The sequence below is a fragment of the Triticum aestivum genome, chromosome 3D (assembly GCF_018294505.1).
Source record: "Triticum aestivum cultivar Chinese Spring chromosome 3D, IWGSC CS RefSeq v2.1, whole genome shotgun sequence".
Classification (NCBI taxonomy): domain Eukaryota; kingdom Viridiplantae; phylum Streptophyta; class Magnoliopsida; order Poales; family Poaceae; genus Triticum; species Triticum aestivum.
Window position 1 is genome coordinate 153447841 of NC_057802.1, and position 18464 is coordinate 153466304.

Genomic DNA, 18464 nt, shown 5'->3' on the forward strand with positions numbered 1-18464 from the left:
TGAAGTTTGCTCCTCTTGGGTACCATAAGCCAAAGTTTGAGGTATGAGCCAAATATCGAAAGATTCGCTTGACCGCCACAAAGTGGCTTTCCTTAGGTGCGGCTTGAAACCGTGCACAAATTCCCACACTCAACATGATATCCGGTCTAGATGCACAAAGGTAAAGCAAGGATCCAATCATGGAGCGATATACCTTTTGATCCACCGCTTTACCATTGGGTTCAATGTCAAGTTGGCACTTGGGCATTGGAGTGGAAGCCGGCTTGACATCACTTAGCTTGAATCTCTTTAGCATGTCTTGAGTGTATTTGGCTTGGTTGATGAAGGTTCCTTCTCTTCTTTGTTTGATTTCGAATCCGAGAAAGAACTTCAACTCTCCCATCATAGACATCTTGAACTTTGAGGTCATGAGAGCGGAAAATTCTTCATTGAAGGCTTTGTTAGGGGAACCAAAAATAATATCATCAACATATAGTTGGCACACAAACAACTCCCCTTTGACCTTCTTAGTAAAAAGAGTGGGGTCGATTTTCCCGATTTCGAATCCATGATCTTGTAACAACTCCGTAAGATGCTCATACCATGCACGTGGGGCTTGTTTAAGGCCATAGAGCGCCTTGTGGAGTTGATACACATGATCAGGGAAATAGGGATCTTCGAACCCGGGGGGTTGTTTGACATACACCAACTCATTTATGGGACCATTAAGAAAAGCACTCTTCACATCCATTTGTTGCAACGTGAAATTATGATGAGAAGCATAAGCAATCAACAAATGAATAGATTCAAGGCGAGCGACGGGGGCAAAGGTTTCACCGTAGTCGATACCCTCGACATGGGAGTAGCCTTGTGCCACCAAGCAAGCCTTGTTGCGAACAATGATCCCATGAGCATCTTGCTTGTTCTTGAATATCCACTTGGTTCCAATGACATTATGGTTCCCGGTTGGCCTTGGCACTAATTTCCACACTTGGTTATGTTCGAAGTTGTTGAGTTCTTCATGCATGGCATTGAGCCAATCCGGGTCCTCGAGCGCTTCATAAACCTTTTGGGGTTCGACACAAGAAACAAACGCATGATGTTCACAATAGTTTGCTAATTGTCTACGAGTGCTTACCCCCTTTCTTAGGCTTCCAACCACATTCTCCATGAGATGACCTTTGGTGGTGAGCTTGGAAGCGATCTTAGCGGCACGACGCTCCAATTCCTCCTCGGAAGTGAAACGAGGAGGGGTTACTTGATCATCTTGAGCGTCGTCTTGAGCTTGCTCTTGATCTTGAACTTGCTCGAGGGGGAGAACTTGACCTTGGGCATCATTTGGTGGATCACCACCATCTTGAGGTTGATCTTGCCCTTGATCTTGTTCATGAGGTTGAGGGCCTTCACTTTGTTCTTCGGAAGCGTGTGGGTCTTGGGTTGGTGATGGCTCCACTTGAGTGGAGCATTGTCCTTCTCCTTCGGCCACAAGGGGTTCCTCAATGGGTAGGATATAACCAACACACATTCTTCTTATGTCTTGGGGAGGAATTTCATCACCTACATCACAAGTACCACTTTGCTCCACTTGGGAGCCATTATTCTCATCAAACTCCACGTTACACGTCTCCTCAATAAGTCCCGTGGACTTATTGAGAACACGGTAAGCATGGGAGTTTGTAGCATAACCAACAAATATGCCCTCATGAGCTCTAGTCTCAAATTTAGACAAACGAACACCTTTCTTGATAATGAAACACTTACACCCGAACACCCGAAAGTACTTGAGGTTGGGCTTGTTACCGGTGAGTATCTCATATGGAGTCTTATTCAAGCCTTTGCGGAGATAGAGCCGATTTGAAGCATGACACGCGGTGTTGATGGCTTCGGCCCAAAAGTTGTATGGGGACTTGAACTCCGCCATCATGGTCCTAGCCGCATCCATCAACGTTCGGTTCTTCCTCTCCGCAACACCATTTTGTAGAGGGGTGTAAGGTGCGGAATATTGATGCTTGATCCCCTCATCACTAAGAAACTCATCCAAGGTGTAGTTCTTGAACTCGGTGCCGTTGTCACTTCTTATTGTCAAGATCTTTGCATTGTGTTGACGTTGGGCTTCATTTGCAAAGTCAATGACGGTTTGTTGGGTCTCACTCTTCCTCTTGAAGAAATACACCCGAGTGTATCTTGAATAGTCATCCACAATTACCAAGCAATACTTTCTACCCCCAAGACTATCAAAGGATGGAGGCCCAAAGAGATCCAAATGAAGGAGCTCCAAAGGCCTCTTCGAGTAAATGAGAGTCGTGGGAGGGTGAGCCTTCTCATGAAGCTTTCCTTCGATACAAGCACTGCAAGCACGATCTTTAGCAAAACTAACGTTCGTTAGTCCACGGACATGGTCCCCCTTGAGAAGACTTTGCAAAGATCTCATATTGACATGGGCTAAACGGCGATGCCAAAGCCATCCCACGTCAACTTTAGCCATTAGGCATGTCGCGGTCTTAGTGGGTCACTCCGAAAAGTTAATCACATAGAGACCGTTCTCGACATGCCCAACAAAGGCTACTTTAAGAGTCTTGCTCCACAAGAGGGCCACGGTATCAATATCAAAGAAAGTGGCAAAGCCCATGGTAGCAAGTTGACGAACGGAAAGTAAATTGTATGCAAGGGACTCAACTAGCATGACCTTCTCGATCGTGAGATCATGAGAAACGACAACTTTGTCGAGTCCCAATACCTTAGAAGACGAGGCATCATCCCACTCGACATTGGTGGGCATAGATGGAATCTTGTGCACGTCCACCACCAAGTCCTTGCTTCCGGTCATATGATTTGTAGCTCCACTATCGAGCAACCATGATCCCCCACCGGAAGCAAACACCTACAAGAGATCAATGCTTGGTTTTAGGTACCCATTTTGTAATGGGTCCTTTGATGTTAGTAACAAGGGTCTTAGGAACCCAAATAGACCATTCAATATACTCATGAGGTGAACCAACAAATTTGGCATAAACATGCCCATCACTAGCACGGCATAGCACATAAGAAGGATTAAAGTCGCCGGCTTTGTTGGATGGGGTGGTATTGCCCTTCTTGACACCGTCACCCTTCGCATTGTTCTTCTTCTCCTTGGAAGTACCCTCTCCCTCCTTCACAAACGTTTTCTTGAGAGGAGGAGGTCGTTTGGTCTTGTCATTCTTCTTCTTGTTCTTGGGCTTGGGTGCGAACCCAATCCCCTCCTTGGCCACAACTTCCTTTTGGTTTCTCAAAAGGTCGTTGAGGTTCTTCTCACCTTGTATGCATGACACAAGGCCTTTCTCAAGTTGCTCCTTCAACTTAGCATTCTCCTCAACAAGATGCACATGCTCACAACAAGGGTTAGTAGCATTTGCATTGTCAATTAACACCATATGAGGAAAGGTGGCTTTCTCCTTAGTTAGCTTTACTTGGAGTTGATCATGAGACTCCTTGAGGCTAGCATGAACGCCCTTCAAGACTTTGTGAGCCTTGTCAAGAATGTCAAACTCCTCTTTAAGTCTAGCAAGATAAACCCCAAGTTTTGCCTTCTCGAAGTTTAGCACACGAGACACAACAAGAGCATGATCAAGATCTTTCTTTAACTTAGCATGATCATCGTTGTATGACTCCTCAAGAGCCAAACAAAGACCACGCTCTTCGTCAAGAGCATTGGAAAGATCCGAAATCTCATCGGCATAGTCACGACTATGCCCCTCCGTCTTAGAGATGGTATCTTCGTGAGCCTCGATCATGTTGTTGGCTTCACCAAGTTGTTCCAAGAGAGCAACGAAGTGCTTCTTGGATTTACCCTTGAGTTTGCCCATAAAGATCTCAAACTCATTTTCCTCCACATTTGTCCCCTCATGTTCATCAATGCTATCCGTCGAAGAAGGATGATTAATGATGGTAGTTTTGATGTTGGAGGTTACCTTATTGGTGGCTTTAGCCATGAGGCACTTGGCGGTGATGTTCTCATTGGGTGAGTCGAAGAGAGACATCCGTGGAGTCTTCGCAATGGCAACGGAGGCCATGGCAACCGACTCACCATCTTCATCATCGTCATCATCCTCGTTGTACTCTTCTTGTACCACCAATGCCTTGGGAGGAGTCTTCTTGGTGAAGTTGCTCTTGTTGGGGAATGACTTGGCCTTGTTCTTTCTAATGAGCTTGCCACCATTGTCTTCCCTCTTCTCGTAAGGGCACTCCGCAACAAAGTGGCTCACATTGCCACAATTGAAGCAAGTTCTCACTCGTTGCTTGCCCTTTGCGCCACTTGAATTGCTCTTGTTGAAGTTTGGCCTTGTGTTCTTCTTACTCCAAAATTGCCTTGAAGCAAGAGCCATGTGTTCATGATAGGCATACTTCGTATCTTCGAGTTGCCCTCCTCTTCTTCCTCTTCATCCTCTTCCTCCATACTAACCTTGGCCTTTAGAGCAAGGTTGGGCTTCTTTACTCTTTGAGAGCGAAGAACCGCATTGTCGGCGGTCTTGTCCAAGATGCTCATAGCAACAAACTCATCCAACACTTCACTTGAGGACAAGGTGTGAAAGTCCGGCCTTTGACGAATTACGGAGGACATGGCTTTGTGGTAGGGCATCATTGCCTTGAGGAATTTGCGCTTGATCCAATTGTCATCCGTGTCCTTACTTCCATGATCTCGGAGAGAGACCGCGAGTTTGGTTACTCTCCGAAAAAGCTCACGAGGTTCTTCATCTTCTTTCTTTGCAAACTCGTCGGCTTCATCTTGCACTACTTCATAGTTGGAGCATTGAATGCTTGTGCTTCCCCGATAGAGGGAAACAACTTGGAGCCAAGCATCTTTGGCCACGGTGTAAGGCCGGAGATGAGGAAGATCTTCGGGTGGGATTGCTTCTTGGATGATGAAGAGAGCATTCTTATTGAATTGATGGTCCACAACTTCTCTAGAAGTGAAGTTACTTCGGTCATGCGGATAGAAACCTTCTTCAATGATTCTCCAAAGGTTAGTGTTCACATGATTTAAATGACGCTTAAAACGATAGACCCAAGAATCAAAATCTACATTCTTCTGAATCTTAGGAGCCGGGCCGGCATGATTTAAATGAGTGGAAGGGAGCGGTCCACCATAGACAGGTGGAGGTTCCACATGGGCAAAGATGCCGGTGCCCTTTTTACCACTAGACGAAGGAGCTTTCTCGCTAGTAGCTTCCCCTTTGTCGGAGGTAGCATCTGTCACCTTGTTGACGGGATCACCCACTTTCAACGGTGCGGTGGAAAGCTTAAGCCCTTCTAAGTATTTATTAAACATGCTTTCGACCTCGGTAGTCATGGAGGTTTTCAATGTGTCCAACGCCACATTTAATTCCTCACGAGAGACCGCGGTTCCCCCGTCTCCCGTAGACGAGACCGGATTCACACCGGAGTGCTCCTCCACACCGTCTACGACGTCAACCATACTCTTCGGACGGTAAAGTCCTTAATAAAGAGACGAGGCTCTGATACCAATTGAAAGGATCGATATAGTTGACTAGAGGGGGGGTGAATAGGCAACTAACAATTTTTAGCTTTTCTTTACCAATTTAAACTTTGCATCAAAGTAGGTTGTCTAGATATGCAACTAGGTGAGCAACCTATATGATGCAACAACAATAAGCATACAAGCAAGCAAGAGATAAGGCACAAATAAACATGCACAAGTAAAGGCACGAGATAACCAAGAGTGGAGCCGGTGAAGACGAGGATGTGTTACCGAAGTTCCTTCCCTTTGAGAGGAAGTACGTCTCCGTTGGAGCGGTGTGGAGGCACAATGCTCCCCAAGAAGCAACTAGGGCCACCGTATTCTCCTCACGCCCTCACACAATGCGAGATGCCGTGATTCCACTATTGGTGCCCTTGAAGGCGGCGACCGAACCTTTACAAACAAGGTTGGGGCAATCTCCACAACTTAATTGGAGGCTCCCAACGACACCACGAAGCTTCACCACAATGGACTATGGCTCCACGGTGACCTCAACCGTCTAGGGTGCTCAACACCCAAGAGTAACAAGATCCACAAGGGATTAGTGGGGGGATTCAAATATCTCTTGGTGGAAGTGTAGATCGGGGCCTCCTCAACCAATCCCTAGAGAATCAACAAGTTTGATTGGCTAGGGAAGGAGATCGGGCGAAAATGGAGCTTGGAGGTGGAAGAGGTGGTCAACTAGAGGAGGAAGACACCCCTTATATAGTGGGAGAACAAATCCAACCGTTATCCACCAACTCAGCCTGCGCAGCGCGGTACTACCGCAGGGGCACGCGGTACTACCGCACCTGAGGTGCGGTACTACCGCAGGCGTACGCGGTACTACCGCCGAGCCCCACGGTACTACCGCCCACGCAGCAGAGACCAGAACAGCCACACAGCACTACGGCAGAGGGCGGTAGTACTGCTGGCGCGGTACCACCGCACCCCCTTGCGGTACTACCGCAAGGCAGGGGCTGTCCAGGGATGGGAAGGCACGGATATAAAAATTACATCCGTGGCTACTTCCGCAGAGTTGGAGTCGATGCAAAAACCCGACGCGGTAGTACCGTAAGCCAGCCGCGGTACTACCGCGCTAGGTGCGGATGTAAAAAATTACATCCGCCCCTTACAGCCGCGAAGTTGCGGAACTAAGCAGGGACCACGGTACTACCGCTCACTAGAAGCGGTACTACCGTGGGGCCTTGCGGTACTACCGCACCAGAGGGCGGTACTACCGCAAGGTCATGCGGTACTACCGCTCTGACGAGCGGTACTACCGCACTTCCTAGTTCGGCAGACAAGAGCTATAATTGCATAGACACGAAAAACTTAGGATGCTCCAAAGGCAAGAGGAAAGGAGGTGCAAGGGACGATGTGTACGTGATGAATCCACCCAACCTTTCCAAAGCGGACCCCCTCTTAATAGTACGGCTTCCCTACGACTCAATACCACCAAAAAGAACCGAAGATAAACGCCGTCTTCTATAGCCTTTGAGGGGAACCCAATCATCTTGTGCCTAGTCAATATATCTGAAATATTTGATGCACATGATTAGTCCGTAAAAGCATTGTCATCAATCACCAAAACCAACTAAGGGATAAAATGCCCTTACACAAGGCAGTGAGGCAAGCTCATCTAACACAGTGGAGCTGCCCATTGCGTTGCGAAAACCTACACGTGAAGCGGCAAGGAAGGGTGAGGTAGCAAGGAAGGCTCTGCCAAAGGATGATGCTTGTGATGACCTTGATATTGGCAATTTTGTGTCTTACAAGGCTTTGTCACCTTCATATAAGGCGTTTGTTGCCTCTCTGCAAACTGTGTCTATCCCTAAGGATTGGAAGGCTGCAAAGCAAGATCCGAAGTGGCGTGAATCGATGATAGAGGAGTTAGAAGCATTGAAAAAAAACAAGACATGGGTGCTAACCACATTGCCGGCAGGAAAGAAAGCAGTGAGTTGTAAGTGGATTTTTACTGTGAAGCAGAATCCTGAGGGCAAGGTGGAACGGTATAAGGCTAGATTGGTCGCCAGAGGATATAGTCAAACTTATGGAATTGACTATGATGAGACATTTGCTCCAGTTGCAAAGATGAACACAGTACGGGTATTGGTCTCGTGTGCTGCAAACTTTGGGTGGAAATTGCACCAGTTAGATGTCAAGAATGCCTTCTTACATGGTGACTTGAAAGAAGAGGTATACATGGAGATACCGCCAGGTTTTGGCACAGAACAGACTACGGGGAAGGTATGCAGGCTGAAGAAATCCTTGTATGGTCTGAAGCAATCGCTGAGGGCATGGTTCCAGACGAGCTGTTTGGAATATGGGGTATGGCCAATGTAATGGTGATCACACGGTGTTCTATAGACACACTGATAAGAAGATCACCATTTTTGCAGTGTATGTTGATGATATGATCATCACCGGAGATGATGAGGAGGAAATAAAGAGAGTGAAGGGGTGTCTGAGCAAGGAGTTGAGGTAAAAGACTTGGGAAATCTAAAGTACTTCCTTGGCATAGAAGTGGCTCGGACAGAGAAGGGAATATCTTTGTGCCAACGAAAATACACCTTGGATCTTTTGAGTGACATGGGCATGATGGGATGTCGTGCAGCCCCTACTCCGATTGAACAAAATCATCAAGTAACAGCACAATCAGGTGAGCTAGTGAATAAGGAAGATTATCAGAAGCTGGTTGGGAGGTTATTGTACTTGTGTCATACCAGGCCTGACATTACGTATGCCGTGGGGGTGGTGAGCAGATACATGCATGAACCAAGGAGTGGGCATCTTAATATTGTTCACAGAATCCTGAGATACTTGAAGGGGACTCCAGGTAAAGGGTTGTGGTTTGCGAAGAGTGGACATCTTGAGGTGGATGGCTATAGTGACTCTGATTGGGCTAGCTGTCAAGATGATAGACGATCAACTTCAGGCTACTGTGTGTTTGTGGGAGGAAATTTGGTGTCATGGAGAAGCAAGAAACAGACTGTTGTGTCTAGATCAACAGCAGAAGCTGAATATAGAGCATTATCTCAAGGGTTGTGTGATATGCTCTGGGTGAAGCACCTACTATGCGAGTTGAAACTTTTGAGGAAGGGACCCTTAAGGGTGTGGTGTGACAATCAGTCAGCTATAGCCATTGCTAATAACCCAGTTCAACATGATAGGACGAAGCATGTGAAAATTGATCGTTTCTTCATTAAAGAGAAACTTGATGCTGGGATCATCAGCCTTACTCATGTCAGCTCTGGGCAGCAGTTTGCAGATTGCTTGACAAAGGGGACTGGGAACAAAGGACTGTAACTTGGCGTGTGACAAGATGAGGATGATAGATATCTACCATCCATCTTGAGGGGGAGTGTTGAACCGGTATGGGCCCTAGCCCATCAAGATCTGTCTCTTGGGCCCAAGCCCATGAGAGGTGCTGACCTAGAAGAGGAGCCCCTCTTCCCTTGTCCCGAGTGAGCCGCCACATCTGAGACACACACTCACGCAGGAAACAAGACAGAAAGGAGGCTGCTGTATGAAGGTACCCGTCTCCCGATTCAACACTTGTGCTGCCGAGTGTGTCTAGGATTTCTTCTATTTCATCCTGATAGATCGTGCATATGTGTGTGGGTGCTGGGAGAGACAACCAAGGGTGTGTTTGGACGAGGAACCAAATGGAATTTCATGGCGAAACGGATTGGTTTCATTCCTATGCTTGGTTGAAGCTACAAAATGGAATGGTTTCCGTTCTTGTGTTTGGTTGGAAAAATGGAATGGGACAAATTTGATTCAGCTCACCTCTTGCATCGAGATGGTGAGATTGCTTCCCATATGTAGATGTTGTACAATCAAAATTATTATAGCCTACCAATTTCAGCAACATACTATTTGATTCAAATTTTTGGTAATATACTCGAATTTTCGATAGCAATTTATTTGTATTTCTAGCGCAATCAATAAGTAATTTACACTTGCAAGCATAACGAATATATACATCAATTCACTGCTCAATTTGATAGTGTAAATACATACTGGGTCACAGTGCTGAAGGTAGAGATTTTAATATTAGATATAGAGAAAGAGATAGATAGATAGGACGTAGGTAGATAAACAGACAGATCAAAAGCTTAATAATAAACAATAACACTTTCCATGTAACACATGTTCGCGCAAGTACATTTGCTACACAGTTTCGCCATTGCTTAACGCTTTATAATGTCAGCTATTGTACTCTTCCTCTCATTCTAGTACTCCCTCCGTTCCAAATTACTCGTCACAGAAATGGATGTATCTAGAACTAAAATACATCTAGATACATCCATACCTGCGACAAGTAATTCAGAACAAAGGGAGTATATGGCTGTATACATATTTCAACAAAACTGAGCTACCTTCCTGCTGGCTTCAATTTGCTTTCTCTATATGCATGTATGAGTAAGACTAGGGAATACAGACCAGACCAGTCCAGAAAAAATGATGATCAGGTCTGTAACCCGATGTTAGTCCTGTAACGTCCCTTGGAATCAGAAACAAAAATCCAATAGGTAAGAGAGTTCCCATCAGCTGAACAGCTAGGCCAAGCGCCAGATTGTCAAACTGTACCGACGAGATGTTCAAAGCTGACGTCAATGCAGCTCCAAGGAATGAACCTAATGTCGAACTGAGGTTGTTAATGGACATGAACAGAGCAAACAGTGTGCCCTCGATTCCAGGCGGGCAAAGCTGTCCTGAGAGGATTAGGAACGGCATCATCCTACCAAATGTAAATAATAAAGTTAGAAACACTATTGTGTAGATGTGTACATAAGATGTCTGATCTTCAGCCATGAGTGCAATAATGGATTCATACTGGATAGATTGAACAATTTCTTCATTTTTCCGGTTGCTCTTTTGCAATTTTGATTAAGAGAACAGTATGAACCTACTAGCCAATGTCAATTATCATACTGGGTAAAAGTGAAGAATTTCCTCCGTTGCGAAAAAGAACATACAGTGATCTAAAGCAATTAATGACAGACAGGTCACACTGAACCATGAGCTCAGGAAGCATTCATGAGCGCCACTTGATTGACACTCGCCCAAATAAAGGGAAATAAAATAAAATAAGAGTATGCCTGGAGTATCTGTCTAGATTTAGTTGAAATAAAAAAGTTTAAGTTGGTGCCTAATGAGTTACCACAACACTAAAATCTTCTAAATACAAGATTAGTCAATGAAGGATCAGTAACTCTGGGCAGCAACTTAGCATGTATAACAGAAACGCATCTCAACTGGTTCTCTAAACTACAGGTCAAACAGATCACTCAGTTTATGGTTTGCAATCTACTCCCTCCGTCCCATAATATAAGATCATTTTGCAAAGCTATGTTAGCTTGTAAAATGATCTTATATTATGGGACGGAGGGAGTAGTTCACAGGAGTATGAAAGAAATGACAGCTAGAGGATATACTTGAATTGGTTGATTGCATCGGCCAAAGCAGAGCCCCACAGCACCATGTATTTGTCTGCTATTCCATGCTGAATATGTAATCTTGACACCAGTAAAATGTCCAGTACAGTAATTATCGCAAGGCCAACATGTGCAAACCTGTAAAATAAGGACAGCAATTATTAAAGGTGGCACATGTAAGTATACCTAATAACTTTAAAAAAGTGAATAGATTTGCATTGTAGCCAATTACGCCCCAAGAATTATGTCAGTTTTTTAACAACATTAATAAAAGAGCATACACTCACTAAAACACTGACCAAAAGGTGATCAATAAATGGCTTATACCAAAAATACCAAGATCAAAATTTAGTGCAACTCATTCGAATCATGGACAGCCAACTTACACAAAAGTTTATAGAAAGTTTCAGTTAGTACATTAAGCATATATACATAATATTTCAACTTCCTTTAAACAAGCTATGGCACTAATATAGATAGTGTTTTGACATTTGCAGAAGATAAACAGTTTGAAAAAATGACTTACATAAGAATATTCCTGAGTTTTTTATGCTTTAAGTAGCGGTTGTAGATATATGTGCCAAGCATTAGATTGAACCACCCAATCACACTTGCAGTCCCTAGGAAGGATGCCTCCAGATGTAGAACCTCCGTTTGATAATAGAACATGACTGTTGAGATATTTGTAACTGCTGCATTTGAAATGAAAAACCATGCCTTAGGTCTAGAGAAAAGAAAAAAGGAAGTTGCCGGTTAGGCTCTTCAGTGCAAGAGGCAAACATCAGAGAAAATGAAATTGCAGGGTTAATTACCGCATAATTGCTGGCTGCTTAAAAGCAGTGCATAAACTGACTAAGGCTGATTTCAGAGATGGGTATAAATTAACTGATTTATTGTGCTTCTCATGAGCTTCAGATCGTTTGGATAATGATCTCCTTTTTCTCTTTTTACGAGCACCCTTTCACCCTCATATTTAAAAGATTCACCTGAGCCTTGTCCAGCAAAAGCACTATCAATATTCTGACCATCAGCATGATCATGTGCGGCGTTATCTGTCGTGCTTTCAAATCCTTTTGGAGATTCCTTAACGAAAACACATGTAACTAGTTGGAACAGTGGAAGAGCAGAGAAAATAATATCAATAGCATTTAGTGGGAGATTGGACAATGCGTATCCTCCAATAAGCTCCCAAATATCCCCCCTACAGCCATTGATGACCAAGATAATGACTGGAGATCACCAGCAAATTTTGGCCTGAAAAGGGAATAATTCAGGTTTCAAAGCATTGTATTGGAGTACTTGCTATACAAGGTGAGACAAGATGCACCAAATTACTCACCCTGCTGATCGAACTGCCTCTGCAATCATTGCATCTATAACAACATCTGCCATGGCAGATCCCAAGTTCTGTACAATCAACATTAGCATACAAAGATTGCTTGAGCTCCTCAAATGTTCTGACAGCCCAATGATAAGCCATGGAAATAGAGAAAGACCACTAGAAATGATCAAATAGGGTACACGCTTCCTCTGCTTAATTGGAATACAGTCCGACACAATCCTGCAAGTACAATTGATATATGGGTAAGTAAATAAAACCAGGATTTTTTTTATTGGGCGTTCAACAACATGTCCAGTAATGCATGTACCAAGCCATATATGGATGTTTTACAGCTGTTAGCAACACGTTGTGAACCTTTATCCACAACAGGATAACTAACGTACTGAACATAGCCAGATGGCAATGCTGCAAGATATTGGTAGACATAGGTTGGATGAGAGATTATTTCAGAGAGAAAAGATTGGTCGTTTCTTCCTGAAACATAGATACATGCCATCTCTATATAGGGGATGCTTAGATCTTTGACTTTTCCTAGCACGATACAAACTCCTCATGGTTGGACTCCTTTAATCCTAGACTTGCTGTCCTTCCTCCCGTTTCCTTGGTGCTGCAAATCCTTGTCTGACACATGACCGTCTTCTGCTACAGGCCTATGATGCACCTATGTCCTTGGCCTCCTTGCCAGCCAGCTGGCTGCAACCGAACTGCCACTGGCTTGATGCAACATACTAATGCATACAACAACAGCACTGCCAAAAAGCAGCGCAACTCTGTGGACAGGAGAGTACTAGGACAACCATAGATCATGGACACTAGCTAGAATACCGATTATGAGTTTGATATTACACGGGCCTACGTACTAGAACCGTTGAATGCCTTAATTTGCAGCAACAAAGCTATTGAACCAACAGATGTGGGAAATAATTTCTGTGATGTGTTCCTTTTTGCATTTCCATGTTACTGTCATGTGCCCATGTCTACAAATGAACTGTTCTTGTTAATCAATTTTCTTTTAAGATAACTTGCTTACAAACTATGTTCAGATTGTTAGTGATAGGTTCTATTCACGGTAAACTGTAATTAGTCAGAAATTGAAAAAAAAAGTTTAGCTCTGGTGGAATAATTATGTATCTCTAGTAGCTCCTTAAAAGTCCAGTAATAAACTTGTGTTGTCATGGACGCCAATATCAAACAATACCTAAGCTTATGCCTGAAAAAAGCGTAATTCTGAAAACTGAGATGTAAGACTCATGACATTTGGAAACAAAGAAGTTAGTTAAAATATCTATATCCCAAGATATAGGCCAACGAGAAGAATGATTATTTTGCATCAACCAAGGTTAGATTGTTGGTAAGTTTCGCTTCATATAAAGCAACAAACAAAAGGTAACATTACCCATATATAGGTTTTATGCTCCAAGGGAGAAATGCAGCAGAGACCAAAAACTGTGATGTTGAGGGTGACAGCTTCATGATGTCCTTCATTTGATATGAGACAGCTGTCCATACAAAAGATCTGAAACCCTGAACCATTGAAGAATACATATTAGAACGTTTAAAATGTTAACATGTTCTTATTTGTGAAACATAAAAACAAACAGATTTGAAGGAGGGCCTCTTTAGTTATGCTGAATTCAGACATGGAATTTGCAACTGAGGCATATCACCGAAGCATACAAATGGAACAAGTGCTAAGGATATGAATGAACAACCTTTGGCCCCCTACATGACACCTTAAGGTATTTGACATGCCACCAATGCTCAGCATCCTGTGCAATTATCACATCAAGTAGTTTTAAGGCATCACAATCCAAGGCAAGACTCACCAACACTTTGATAGTTTCACATTTCCATGGGGCAGAGAATGATTTATCGATTCTAACCGAATTTCTTAAGCGCAATTGAGTCTCTCTATACAGACAGTGACTGATTTGGCAGCATATAAACGCTAGACGTCCATCTCAAGCTACTCTGCCAGCACGGGCTTCACATTCGCAACAAGATAAAATTAGCGTGATGTCTACAAAAAGAATATTCAAAATAGGGATCCAGGCATCCTTCATCTTGCGTGTTCTGGAAACATAAATTACGAAATGATCCTACAGACACGCATATGAGCGGCAGATCTATCTAAATCGACAGTGCGTGTGCAGAGAAATGGGTGTGATTACGAGGAGCGTCAAGGTGCCGGAGAGAGGAAGAGATCAGGAGAAGGGACATAACTAAAAAGAATTTCTATTGATAATAATACTAATTCAGACACCAAATACATTCGATTGCAGAGACCAATTCACACCTAGACTGGCTAGAATCAGCCGAGCTAAGCTCTGGTTCTGATGGCTAGCACGATTTACACTAACAGCTGAGCTACACTGATTCTGGTGCCTGCCATGGGTGGTTCATTCAGTTGGTCCATACGAAGTAGGGGCAAACGGGTCCCATGGCCGGCGTCCAGTTGCCACAGCCGAAGAAGCACTTCCCCTGCATCGGCCCTGGCACGGACACCACGCCTCCTCTGGTCGGTACCCTGCAGTAGCAGAAGCACGTCCCAGGCGAGCCACCGCAGGGGCTTATCATGTGTGGCTGGTGCGGCTGCTGCTGCTGCTGCTTCTGCTGGATCGTCGGCGGCACCAGCGCAGATGAGCCACCGCAAGGGATTGTGAGAAGCTGCGTCTGCTGCTGCAGCTTCTGCTGGATCGGCAGCGATGGCGCCAGCGCAGATGAGCCAGCGCAAGAGCTTGGGAGAAGCTGCGGGAGCTGCTGCTTCTGATGGATCGGCGGCGGCGACGCCAGCGAGCCGGTGATGGTCATCTTGACCCCGCGCAGCATGAGCTCAACAAGAAGCCGCGCCGTGTTGCGCGCGTCGTCCAACCCGCAGTGCAGGCGGCCCTCCCAGTCCAGTCCCGCCGCCCGGACCGCCTCCTGAAGGGTGACCCGCCCTCCGCCGCCGAGCGCCGCCTGGAAGGGGACCCTCAGGTTGATCCAGCGATCGAAGTAGGAGGGCTTCTCGATCCCCTTGAAGCGGCACTCGGACTCGAGCATGGTGCGGCAATCCCAATCTCCCCATGTCACGACGGCCAAGCTCCCTGCCCCCGCCGTCGCCGCCTTCAGCCAGGAGTCGTGCATCCAGAGCGCCTCGCCGAGTTCCACGCCGCCGTCCACGTCCTCCTGCCGGATGCCGGTGAGTTCCCTGCAAAATTGGGTCAGCACAGGGTGATGTTTTGGACGAACGTACCTGCGAAACGCGGACTCGATGCGGCCGGTGGCGCCGTCGACGAGCACGGCGGGGAACTCAATGATTTCCTGCGGAAAGATCCGCGCGTCTTTCACGCACGTCGCCTCGAAGTCGACCACCACGAAGAAGTCGAAATCTTGCACCTGCCTCTGCCCGCGCGCCGCCATGATCGCTGCCATGTTCGACGAGGTGCGCGAAAACTCCGAGAATCGAGATCGGGGAAACTAGGGATCGGAAACTAGGGCGGGGAAGATCGGGGAAAGAGGGAATCGAGAACTAGGGCAGCGAAGGTCGGGGAAAGTTGGGATCGAGATCTGATTTGTTTTCTCCTCACGCTTGGGACAGGCACAATTTCTAATCCAATCCGATACTTGTCGGATTGGCGCTCTTTTTTTTTTTTTTTGACGTGGTTGGCGCTATTCCTATAGTCTAATCAACAAATCAAAGGCTGTGATTAGCGGGAAAAAAGAAAGGCTGTGATCAGCGGGAACAACCAATGGCTGTGCTAGAAGACTCGTTTGAGTCTGTTTAGTTGGTTTTGTTGGAGTTTTTTTTCCTTGGTGTATCTCATACCTGGCCGCGGTAAGACTAGACACAATGGGTAGTAACATAGAGTAGTAACATCGACATGTTACTACCTCTGTCGATGTTACTACTCTATGTTACTACCTCTACAGTGGGGAGTAACATATGTGTGGTAACATGAAGCACTTCATTTATTAGGCTATAGACACATCTTGCCTTGATATGTGTGATGTTACTACTACTACTAGTAGTAACTAGCTATGTTACCACTTTCCACTCTTTCTTCATTTATTACTTGCCACATCATTTATTTTATCTAGATATGTGTGATGTTACTACCTGTGTTACTCCCATTGTGAGTAGTCTAAACGTGCCTGGCACGGCACGGCCCACGACGGCACGACTAATAGCCGCGTCGTGCCGTGCCGGCCAGAGGTCGCAACCCAGGCACGGCCATCTACTAATAGGGGCGGCCCACCCTCACGCCAGACCTGCTAGTTCGTCTGCTATTTGACGCACTAGGCGTTTTTTAGCCTATTTTTACCTGTTGGGTCATATAGAGATGTATAGAAAAATAAATAAACCGTAATCGGGCCGTGCCATGCCGGCCCGCGTGCTCAGGCTAGCAGCCCAAGCACGGCCCCGTTTAGCCCGTGCCGTGCCGGCGTGCTCACGAGTCGGCCTGGTTAGCCCGGCCCATTTGGCCAGCTATAGTGTATCCCGCTACTTCTACTCTAGAGTCTTAAAGCATCTTCAACAGATGACGTAAAACTTAGTGAAGCAAAAACAGTTATAGGCCAGAAGAGAAGGTGTTTGAGCATCGTGGCTGCTAAAAAATATCAGGTGCTACTGGCCCGTAGGTGATGCCGTGACACAGGCTTTTGGAGCCGTTGGATCTTAGATCCGACGACATCTGAGAAGTTGTTGTATCTACGCGCAATTTTGAGACTCTTGGATGTTTTTTTTGTAAAATGTTCAAGACCTTCCGGGAATCATCAGATCTGAGATCCAGCCGCTTAGGAGTCTATATCACAGTATCACGTAAAGAGTCGATAGCACATGATATTTTCCCGTGGCTGATGTTGCTTTTTCATATGCTCAAAAACTGGAGCCCAAAAATTTGAAAAGTAATTGAACATGAAATCCAACGGTTGAGAGGTCCGGAGCTCCAAATGGGGCTAGCGATTCGGCGGTGCTCTGGTCGGTAGATTGGACGACGCCCGACCGCTAAAAAAGCTCGACGACCGACGATGCTGCAGCGCGACCATCTGGGGGGGGGGGGGGGGGGCTGTTCGAATTGGTGGTGGCGTTTCGAGCTTCCGCAACAGTTTTCTTGGCCGACGGGTACGAGCACAGAGTGGCGACGGGGCTGGGGGCGGTCGCCGGATTGGCGACGACAAGTATGTTTCCCCATGGCGGTTCGGTTCCCGGCGCGGCAACGGTGGAAGGCATCTAAACATTAGGGATAGTTATGTTTGACTGTTATAACATGACCCTGGTTAGCCTGGCTGGAGCCGGCGAGAGACATTTGGTATGAGCTGTCACTTGGTCAATTTGGGTCATGCATTAAAGATCCAACGACCCACGTGTATATTTTTTTGAAATAACAACATATATTTGATTAAACAAATACTTCCTTTGTCCCATAATATAAGAGAATTTTTGACACTTATGGGATGAAGGGAGTAGATTACAAATAGTACACATATGGTCATTACAAGAGACACACATAAATGTCTTGCAATATTGCATCAAAGACTCTGCAATAAGCAAAATTAAAATTTCACTATGACAGAATCTTGTGCCACGCTGAAACGTCGCTCACCATCGTCCTCCGCCGCCATCAAGGCAACACTAAAGAAAGAAGGAAATGGTTGTCATACCTAGATATGGAGGAGCACCTTCACATACAATGATGCTTTTCGAGCTGATGAACCGGACCGCCGCAACCAACGAGACTGAGGCTTTGTGGCACGTTCATGTCCGCTAGATCCCAGAGTCGTCAACTTTATCCGGTGCGATCGAAGAAGAGGAACGGCACTGCTTACCGCCATCCACGCGCCCCATTGTAAGACACAACACACAACTGAGACAGTCAACACCAAGGCCACCTGGGAGAGTGCCGTGTGCCAACCATCAAACACAAATCTCACCGGATTTGAAGATCGGCAAGAAGACCGAGCCACCTGCTCCTCATCGCCACCCATTAGAGCACCACCGAGATGGGGGAAGAGCAGAAGCAGATTATTTAGGCACGGCGCCCTCCCCACCATTGATACAACACCTCTGAAAGCAAACTATGCCTATTCTATCTCCCTACCGGAGACAAACTGTCAGGGTCCCTGCCCGCTCCCGCCACCAGAGCGGCAGACAAAGAGGACGAGGTTCCACAATATTGCTGGTGTCGAGAGAAGCAGGCAAGAATCGTCTCCTAACCGTCGTTTT

The 18464-nt window shown here is 45.8% G+C and overlaps 1 protein-coding gene and 1 pseudogene across 1 annotated transcript; both read right to left on the minus strand.

The window, feature by feature from the left end:
* Positions 1–9566: 9566 nt before the first annotated feature.
* On the minus strand, positions 9567–14218 carry LOC123077994 (probable folate-biopterin transporter 4; annotated as a pseudogene).
* A 260-nt stretch (positions 14219–14478) lies between these two features.
* LOC123077993 (ERI1 exoribonuclease 2) lies at positions 14479–15886 on the minus strand. Its single transcript, XM_044500378.1, has one exon. It carries the CDS (start codon positions 15671–15673, stop codon positions 14663–14665), a length of 1011 nt encoding a protein of 336 aa, XP_044356313.1. The 5' UTR covers positions 15674–15886; the 3' UTR covers positions 14479–14662.
* Between the last annotated feature and the right edge of the window lie 2578 nt (positions 15887–18464).